The 10,610-nt window shown below is 37.7% G+C and overlaps 1 protein-coding gene across 3 annotated transcripts; it reads left to right on the top strand.

The window, feature by feature from the left end:
• The first annotated feature begins 1,976 nt into the window (after positions 1-1,976).
• Positions 1,977-7,436, top strand: LOC133745245 (sulfate transporter 1.3-like). Of its 3 annotated transcripts, XM_062173292.1 has the most exons (13): positions 1,977-2,229; positions 3,424-3,496; positions 3,669-4,017; positions 4,106-4,154; positions 4,253-4,463; positions 4,559-4,733; positions 4,993-5,058; positions 5,168-5,284; positions 5,381-5,497; positions 5,953-6,557; positions 6,656-6,741; positions 6,854-6,930; positions 7,071-7,436. In XM_062173292.1, exons 3-13 carry the CDS (start codon positions 3,670-3,672, stop codon positions 7,206-7,208), a joined length of 1,989 nt encoding a protein of 662 aa, XP_062029276.1. In that variant the 5' UTR covers positions 1,977-2,229; positions 3,424-3,496; position 3,669; the 3' UTR covers positions 7,209-7,436. The 3 variants fall into 3 exon arrangements, with proteins under 3 accessions (XP_062029276.1, XP_062029277.1, XP_062029275.1); XM_062173293.1 differs by lacking the exon at positions 3,424-3,496 and having other exon boundaries at positions 1,977-2,224; XM_062173291.1 differs by lacking the exon at positions 3,424-3,496.
• The last annotated feature ends 3,174 nt before the right edge of the window (positions 7,437-10,610 follow it).

Here is a 10,610-nt window from a genome sequence, read left to right as displayed (position 1 = left end):
CCCCCAAATACACATATCAAGAACAAAACCCAAATTTCCAATTCCAAATCCAAACTCACTCACAGAAATGTACGAAACAACAAAGATCTAAGAACCCACAGTGCTCATAACTCAACAACCCAAAAAGCAAAGACCTTTACCCGAATTCGGATCCCCGGACGTCCCAGGCTCCGACCCATCAGCCGAAACGGGTCTTTGAGCTTCGATAAGGGAAGGCAGCGTGTTCTTGAGCTACTCCGGTACAGTGGCTCGGTACTCTTGAATCTTCATCGCCATTTCGGTGACTTGGCACTCCAACTCGTCCAGCTCGTCGGCGTCGGGGCTAGAAGCCATGTGAGGAGGGATGAGGATGTTGGCCCAGTAGTCGGCCCATCTCGGGTCGTTCTCGTAGTCGTAAGCCGCCGCCGCTATCTTCTTCAGCTTCTGTGGGTCGTCCGTTTTCAGCGACGATCGGACTTTGTACGAGGGGAGTAGGAGTTCTCGGCAACTAGCTTCTCGAGGTCGGAGATTTGGTCGAGGAAGGGTTTGAGGTGAGTGGGATCGGTGAGTCCACTTGGGAGTTGACGGAGGACTTGGAGATGGGGAAGCAGGAGAGGAAGGCGGAGGTGGACTCGAAGGAAGAGGAGGGGTCGGAGGAGTTGGCGGCGGCGAGGCGCGTGAGGGAGGTGGAGAGAGAGAGAGAGAGAGAGATGATCATTTCCCCTAGTTTTTAATGTTTTATTATTGCTAATTTTTCTTTTGTACATAGAAAAAGGTTGTTTGTCTTATAATGTAGACTTAGATTGTAGATGGCAAATACATCACAATTAAGGTGAATAAGTCAATAAGAAGAAACAAGAGGTCTGCTTTTCTTAATTCTTTTGTTTAATAATAATTTTATAAGTGGGGCCCGAGAACGCTAAAAGAGTGAGGAAACTAGAGTTGTCAGGACAGGAAAGAACAAGAAAAATGACTCTTAATAAGGAACCAACGACGTACCCCGTACGTTAATAGTCTAATAAGATGGCATAACGTTTTCTCTTTTGCTTTACTGCCTTTACGTAGTGAGGGAACTATGCAGAAATTATTATAGACAGAAAGTGGATGACGAGAAAAGAGCCACAGAAGTTTGGATTCATATTCTCTGTTTTTACGGTCAAAACAATATTTTACAATGCATGCACATTACTAAAAATACATATTTTGTCTCAAACCCATGGAAGTCTCTCGAATAGGATCAAGAGTGCGGCTAAACCCATCGTTCCTTTTATAGATCCCAGCTCATGCAAAAGCAAAGTGCAAATAGAATTTATTTACTTTAAGTTGAGAATTAGATGCGTAATATAATTTATTTATTTGTAAATTATTAATTATTTCTATATCTTGGTCGATCATCTCAAATAGATAAATTTTTAATTTAGATTTCTTACAATTTTAACTTCGAACGTTCGTTGTATCTGTATTGTTCTTAATTTAACCATCTTTTATTTTGTCTCCATTTCACTTGTTAAATTTTCCGATCAAATCTTTACCCCGCTTCCCCGTCTCTTACAGACCTTGCACCGATATTGATTGTTCACAGTGCGATTTAAGGAGAGAACTCTTACATAATCTCTCAATAATCAGTAACAGTGGTTTATATATATGAGATGGAATAATTGTAGTTAATTTTGCTTCTCTTGATGCTGATGTTTAATATGCTTGTAAATGCATTAATGAAAGTTCCTGGAATGCTAGATCAATGAAACTTTTATAATAGTATATTAGATATGACAAACCGATGTTACAAATGCAAAACTTGTCGATATATACAATTGATCCATCATATATATTCATTATTAGATCCTAACAGGACATACATGGACCCAAGAATAGGGCATTTTGACTAATGAATGTGAAAGCAGGCAACAAAGCAAGAATTGTCGTAACTCTACATATTGTAGCCTAATACCAAGTTTGTCAAGATGGATCATAAAAAGAAAAGAAAAAACACATAAGGTTAACCCCAAGCGAAACTTCTACGCAGTTTAGCCTAATTTGGCTTCCTTGTTGGCTTGCTTTGGTCAATGGTCTCTCTCTTCATTACCCTATAAATCTTGAAATAGATCGAATATGATTACTACTACTGTATGTATCGACGATCTCAGTTAATGTATATATTCAGATGATCATATTCCTTTTCTCCCTTTCAAGGCCATAACAGATTCAGAGTCAACGCTTTCGATCAATCAACCTTCAAGTTCAAGTAAGGTGATTTAACAACTTACTACTCTTCAAAACATCCCATCTCTTTTTCTTTATTCCATATGTTCATTACTATGGTTCTCAGAGTTTTTATTTATATTTTTTAAGCATGTTTCACTCTTTCTCACTATTTGATAATCATTAGTATCCCAGATTTAACTAATCATAAATCTTTTTCCTATTTGTGTTGTTAATTTTGATTTTGACTTTTTTTTAATTGAAAAATGATCAACTGGACTATAATCTGGGTGATGGATAAGAACTCCACACCATGAATGGTTGCCGTTTGAAGCTCAAAAAGGCCAACACAAGTGTGTGTGAGACCCTAGCTCTTATTTAAATGCATTATTTAATATGAATGTCTAGTATTCTTATTTTATATAATATATCTTTCTGCCTAGCTACCAAAGTGTCGTTAGACTCGGCTTTTATTGTTGACATGTTATGAACTTATGATTGATCGATTAAAGTTGTGATGTAGAGAATTACTTGATGTATAATTATACTTATATAGTACTAGCCTACGTACTAGTACTGTACAAGATTTGATATGGGGTAATTGTAATGCTTTGTGATAGTGATACCAATATGTGCTTAAGAGTTTGTCTGCGGTTAGGCACTTCAAAGAAAAGTCTAAAATAGGAAACTGTTGAAAATTAGATCGGTTTAGCCTTTTATCGCAATGGTTACATGGTGTGGCATACAAAAATCGATAGTCCTAAATTTAAATTTAAGTCTTTTCACTTATAAAGACTCATGACTATAAGCCAAATCAGTAATTTTTATTGATATTTTTGTTAAGTTTTGATATCTCAACTTACACATCTATGAGGAGCCATGTCCATCCTCTTCATATGTGTGAATGTATGTATATGCATGTACCATCACATTAACAGCGCAAGCAACTATTTAGCTAGTTGGTGCTCTTTATGTGTGAAGTCAACGGCTGTATAGAAAAGGCAATTGAGATCACATAATATTTGGCTAACCATAGCCAATAACAAGAGGAGATGTGTCTAATAACTAGCTAAAAGTGTTTGACATTTTCCTTGTTAAATGAACAACACATATCCTCTTGTCATTGGTTATGGTTAGTCGAGTATTATTCAGATCCACTGAGATTTATTTAAATATTGACTTCATTCCATCTATACATGTATAGAATTTTGAGTTTGACTTGGCATTATTCCTCTTATAAAGCTATAAATAAGCATGCAGTAGCTTCCATAACTTCAAAGGCAGATAGATCTAGATACTCTCTTTTTCTCTCCAGGTACTAACCATATCTGTATTCTTCTCTAGTGTATGTCTTTAAGATATTATACCTATCTGGGTGACTTAAGTATTAATTAGGTCATCATCTAATCATAGCATTGGCTTCTTTAATTTTTCTTCTTCTTTGAATAATAATCATAGCACTGGTTAATTTCATCTTCATTTACCAGAATGAGTAAGCGTATCAGCGACGACGATGATGTGGGAAAGGAGAAGGAGGCAGCAGCAGACAAAATTAGCAGCGGCCCTTCATCGAACAGGGAACTGCCTTATGTTGCTCACAAAGTTGGAGTGCCTCCCAAGCGAAGTATCTTAAAGGAATTCACTGCCGCCGTGAAGGAGACTTTTTTTGCCGATCAACCGTTGCGATCTTTCAAAGACCAATCCAACACTAGGAAGTTTGTGCTCGGCATCGAAGCCCTTTTTCCAATTATCAGATGGTCTAGGGACTACAATCTTACTAAACTCAGAGGTGACGTGATTGCTGGACTTACTATAGCAAGTCTTTGTATTCCTCAGGTACCTAGCTACTATTTAATTTGGCCCTTACCACGTGATCGAACTGGATCTGTCCCATTAATCTCATATAATTAATTTTGTGAATTAGGATATTGGATATGCAAAGCTTGCTGGTCTGCCTGCGGAAAATGGATTATGTGAGTTGTCTTAATTAAGTAGCAACTAGGAACGTACTTACGTACATTCAATCAATAATTATGTTTGCTTAACAATACAACATTATATCCATGTGCAGACTCTAGTTTTGTACCACCTCTTATTTATGCGTTCATGGGCAGCTCAAGGGATATTGCGATTGGGCCGGTGGCTGTGGTGTCTCTGCTGCTTGGGACTATGCTTCAGGACGAGGTTAACCCTAAAGAAGATAACGGATATGAATATCGACGCCTTGCTTTCACTGCTACCTTCTTTGCAGGAGTTACACAGATCACTTTAGGGTTTTTCAGGTATCAGTTATTTTTTCAACTAAAACTTAACTATATATTAATGCTCTGCGGCCGGGTACAGTGTTAATGGAGTTGTATGCATGGTTTATGTGCAGATTGGGTTTCTTGATTGATTTCCTCTCTCATGCTGCCATTATTGGGTTTATGGGTGGAGCTGCCATTACAATTGCCCTTCAACAACTTAAAGGATTGCTTGGCATCAAAGTATTTACCAAGAAGAGTGACATCGTTTCAGTCCTGCGTTCAGTCTTTTCCGCAGCACATCATGGGGTAAAGTTTTAATTACCTATATATATATATATATATATATATATACCTAGTTAGTTCTTTTTTGAGAGCCAATGTTTTTCGTTATAATCTTATGCTTAATTTGTTAGTGTACGTACTTTTTTACTGGTTTGATCGAGTGGCCGTCCTCATTTTATACGTGCTCTCGATGACAATCTTCAAATTAACATCTATCATAGCTCAATTGCAAATAATAGTACATGTTAATGAACTTCGATCATTTCTTGTCATAAATTTGCAGTGGAACTGGGAGACTATACTTATTGGAGTCTCATTCTTGACCTTTCTTATCATCGCCAAGTACATCGTAAGTCTTAATTAATTAACAATATTTTCCCAATAGTTTTACAAAAGAACATTTTTATTATGTTTCCACCTGAAAACTTAATAATTTTATTCACTGATATTTTTTGTAGGGAAAAGTAAAGAACAAGAAATACTTTTGGGTGCCTGCAATTGCACCTTTGATCTCTGTCATAGTTTCCACTTTTTTTGTGTTTATTACCCGTGCAGATAAGCAAGGTGTTGCAATTGTAAGTAAACTAATTCTTCATTAATGGTGTAAATATATACTCTTTTTTTGGGTACAATCTATATAACAGTGAGACTTTATGTCAATAATATTCCAGGTGAATCATATAAGAAAGGGTGTCAACCCACCTTCTGCTAATGAAATTTACTTCTCTGGAGATCTTCTTGCTAAAGGCTTTAAGATTGGTGTTGTGGCTGGCATGATAGCATTGACAGTAAGCAATTTCAATATATCCTGACTAATACTTGAATATTCCGACTTAAATTTCTCAAACTTTAGTCCTTAATTAAATCGCTCTTCAAATATCATCTCTTGTTCTCTCTAAAAAAATCCACCAAATAGGAGACCGTTTAAGTCAACCAAGGCTAGGTTCTCGTCGATCTCATTAATTTCCACGAAAACCATCTATTGGTTTAATATGGTTGGATGACAAACATCTAAGTTGATTGATTTTTTTTCTTTTAATTTAGATCAAAAAAGTTCAATAAGAAATGTTTGGACATGCAAGCGTGTCTATATAAATTGCGATGGGCAAGACTCGAACAAGAGTATTATACATCCAAAATACAATATTTATGTTCTCACTTCCATCATATTACACATGCAAATAAATAACATTAGTGTCATGCTTTTAGAACAATATTCGTATAAGGTTTGAATTGGATGCAGGAAGCTATAGCAATCGGAAGAACATTTGCTGGTATGAAGGACTATCAGATTGATGGAAACAAAGAAATGGTAGCATTGGGAACAATGAACATTGTTGGCTCAATGACATCATGCTACATTGCTACCGGCTCCTTCTCTCGCTCTGCCGTAAACTACATGTCTGGCTGCCACACTGCCGTCTCCAACATTGTCATGTCCTTCGTTGTCTTCCTCACCTTAAAATTCATCACGCCGCTGTTTAAGTACACTCCCAACGCCATTCTTGCCTCCATTATTATCTCCGCCGTCTTGGGATTGATCGACATTAACGCAATGAAATTGATATGGAAGATTGACAAACTGGATTTTGTTGCATGCATGGGAGCATTCTTTGGTGTCGTTTTCATCTCCGTCGAGATTGGTCTTTTAATTGCAGTCTCCATCTCCTTTGCTAAAATTCTCTTACAAGTAACGAGGCCACGAACTGCTTTGCTGGGAAGGATCCCTAGAACAAAGGTTTACAGAAACGTCCAGCAATATCCAGAAGCTATTCAGATTCCTGGTGTTCTCATTGTTAGGGTTGACTCTGCAATTTACTTCTCCAACTCCAACTATGTCAAGGAGAGGTATATACATAATTATGTGGAATTAACCGATGCAAAGAAAAATATAAATCATCATTGCATAATATGTACTAATTGAGCTTAGCTAATTTTCGCTGCAGAATTTTGAGATGGGTGACGGATGAAGAAGCACAGCTAAAGCAAAAGTGTCTACCCAAGATCAACTACTTGGTTGTGGAAATGTCACGTAAGTGAATTTGACTGAACAATGGTGACATTATTGCTGACTCGTAGCTCTAGAAGTTAAGCATCAAGTACAAAGTGATCAATTAATCATGAATTTCTTTTCAATCTTACAGCTGTTATTGATATTGACACTAGCGGGATCCATGCATTGGAAGAACTATATAGGAGTCTTCAGAAGAGAGACATTCAGGTACTCCTTACAACATCAAATTGCACTAATTGAATTTGTACGTCATGTCAATTTGATCTAAAAGCAGAACTCTTATTAAAATATCCAATTACTCTTCTGCATGTGTTGTTAGTAATTTTCTTTCAATTAATTGACTGCAGCTTGCTTTAGCAAATCCGGGCACACTGGTGATTGACAAGATTCATGCATCCGAGTTTCCCGATCTAATCGGGAAGGACAAGATTTTTCTTTCAGTTGCAGATGCCATTCTTACACTTGCTTCGAACAACGAAATTTGATGTATATGTACATTTGTGTATGTGTGTTTCTTAAATTTCAGTAGGATGCATCATTTTCAAAGTCCTATATTTACAAATATCTTTTGTTTTTTTTTTTTTATTTCTCTCCGACATTAGGGTTTTCTTTACTTTTCTTCCTTTGTCATCTCAAGTTCACGTTCCCTTCAAGAAATGTATATCCAATTGGTTTTTGTTAGAAATATTTCCTATGGCTGTGTAAGTTGTGTATATTTTGAAAAACGAGGGCTACAACACAATTTAGCTCGATGACTCGATCAGCTCACTAATTTCCTTACTATTAGAAACCCTAGCTAATAGTAAGAAATTAGGGCTTCACCTGAATTACAGCATGACGATGTGGTACATATACTAAGACAAGAAACTATTAATGTAGTCCACAATACATCTTCTTTAATTTTGAAGTATCATCTGCTTCCCGTTTTATGGTTAACATTAACACCAATTTATGGTTAACACCAATAAGCTGATGCAGAACGGATGCCAGTCCAATTCGAAGAGCAGCTTGATCGTGCAAAAAGGGGAAAACGAAAAGTTACTAGTAGCCACGCCATAGCTCAGTGTCCGATTGGAATGTGCCATAGCTTCCCGGAAAGGGAATCGCGCCAGGAACAAAACTCGTTGCTATGCCACGACCTGTGGGCTTTTTCGGGCTTTCGGGGTCTTTTAGGACCTCAAAACTGCGTTTTGATATTTTTTCATAGTTTTGGTTTTCTAGTTTATTTTGGATTGTTTTCGTTTTTACCCATGGACTTTAGGGTTTCATTGTTAGTCGCCCTAGAGTTTCTTTCTTATATATAAGCAGCCTTAAGCGGCTGCAGAAGCTATCTTTCATCTTATTATCAATCAAATAGAGAATTTTCTCTTTTATCTCTGGTGGACTCCAGAACCCTTTGTTTAGGTTTATCGCTTGTAAACCTAGTTAACATCACTCTCAATCAGAATTGTATATCGTAGAGCCAACAAAGTTCTATCCCTCAAAGACGGGCTCCACATGTAGAGAAATAGTAAAACAATAACACGGTTAACACCTATAAGAGGTTGAGACAAAAACCCAAGAAACTCACCTTGTTATCTTCCAACAAGCCATCACAAACACACCATCATAATCATAGTCTTCGTCGACCACCTATCACTTGAAGAATGTTAGATTCTTCCTCTTAGCTATTGCCCAGTTTTCGGCTACCACGCTGTGTGACTGTAGAGTGAATCACGATATCTTAACCAAAGTTTGCAGTAGAGATATATACTTGCAGTAGAGATACATACAAGGTTCTTCCTTCTTATTAGCTAGGTAATAGGTACGAAGATAAGTAAAGTTTTCCTAATTAAAGCACGGGTTTAGTGATTTGTGATTAGTGAATTAATTCATCAACAAATGCATTGGCTGAGATTCATTAGTATGTTGTCATTGAAACAACTTAGACAACTGATTATACTTTTCAGTTAGCTCATTGTCTCGGGTCAGGACTTCTTCATGATGGGTGGCAGTGCGCTTATCTTGTACAAATGGGTGGCATAACCTATGGTTGGAAGTGGACTCAATGCTTCTGTTAAAGAACTTCAAGGAGCCCTAGTCTGTTTCTTGGCATCTTCGTACAGTTTGGGGTAACTGCTTACATGCATACAGCTCATCAAATGAATGTTCACATCTTCAAAGAATGTATCTTGGCAGCAGATACTCTAGCAAACTAAGGTGCCTTTTCCTGAAATATATTAACGTTTGGTCCAAACTAGGTTTTTGGGTTTGGTTGTGTTGGGTTCAAGTAGCCTCTAGGGTTTTAAGTTTTGAGTTACTTTTGGGCCTTCATCCTTTATTTCTAAAGGGTGCTGGTGCTTTTTTTCTTTTGAGAAAATTAGATATATGTTTTAGGAAATCAGAAATTGGGAGAGAATGAGTTGTGCTTTCATTGATTATAAGGGCCTCTTTATATAGAGGATTACAAGCAGAGAATATAAATTTTACAAGGAAACTTAATCGTACCATGATTAGGATATCTCGGAGGATATCTGTAAGACTAATCGTATTACAACTTGAACAAGTCACTAGAGTATGGGCCAAACACATAAATCAGATGTCCTTAAACACTCCCCCTTGTGTCGCCTAAATGTGGTGCTCCTCTCGTTATCTCGTCAAAGACTTTGCAGAGTAACAAAAACCCAGTGGGACAAAAATAACCTCAGTCGAAGGAGAAAAAGAGTACAACACACCCTTCGCGTTTCGAGATCATACATGTAGACATCTCCCCCGATGTTTGCATCTCCCCCTGATGACTAGGATCATGGGAGTTCAGACAACTTTCGTAAACGATGCTACCAACATGTTTCTCGAAAGTGGATTTAGGCAATGACATAGTGAACAAGTCTGCTACATTGTCCTCAGATCGAACCTGGTTCACTATGATCTTGAGGAAAGTCTGTTGTTGCTGATAATTATGCTTATGTTGTCACCTTTGATGTAGCCTTGCTTCATTTGTTCAAAGCAATCAACATTATTATCCTCATAAATGCTCGTAGGTCAATCTGTGGTAGACTTCAAACCACAATTGCTTTGAACATGGGTAATTATGGATCCAATCCATATACATTCACTAACTACTACGTGAAGAGCAATAATCTCTACATGGTTCGAAGATGTAGCGACTATGGTATTTTTTGTAGACCTCCAAGATATCACGGTCTTACCCATGGTGAACACATAACCAGTTTGGGAATGACCATTGTGTGGGTCAGAGAGGTACCCAGCATCAGTAAAACCTTCCAAAATGCTAATGTTGTTTTGGGATAGGGATGAGGATGCAGGCCAGTGTTGGCGGTGTTCTTAGTGTGTGATAGGTCCGAATCCATCATCTCTCTGTAGGGATAGAGCATGCCCATATCAATCGTACATCTCAAGTATCGAAAGATATCTTTTACACTAACCTAGTGGCGTCGCATTGGCACAGAGCTATGTCTAGCTAACAAGTTCACTGCAAATGAGATGTCTGGTCTTGTGCACTGAGCTGAGTACAATAATGCGCCTATTGTACTCAAGTAGGGCATTTCTGCCTCTAGCACATCTTCGTCATCATTCTTTGGACGGAATGGATCCTTCTTTGGATTAAAACTACAGATGACCATTGGGGTGCTTGAAGGCTTAACTTTGTCAGTATTGAAACACCTAAGCATCTTTTGGGTATAAGTTGATTGATGATTCAGGATACCATCTTCACGGTGCTCAAGTTCCAAACCGAGACAAAATTGTGTTCCCCAAGATCATTCATCTCAAACTTGAATTTCCAGTGTTTAGCGGTTTCCCTTAACTCCTTAAGAACTTCCAATGAAGATCATATCACCAACATGAACAGCAATAAAATGTGAAACTTGTCATAGAAGCGCTCGGGC

This window comes from Rosa rugosa, chromosome 4 (assembly GCF_958449725.1).
Source record: "Rosa rugosa chromosome 4, drRosRugo1.1, whole genome shotgun sequence".
NCBI lineage: Eukaryota > Viridiplantae > Streptophyta > Magnoliopsida > Rosales > Rosaceae > Rosa > Rosa rugosa.
This window is presented reverse-complemented; position numbering and strand designations above follow the sequence as displayed.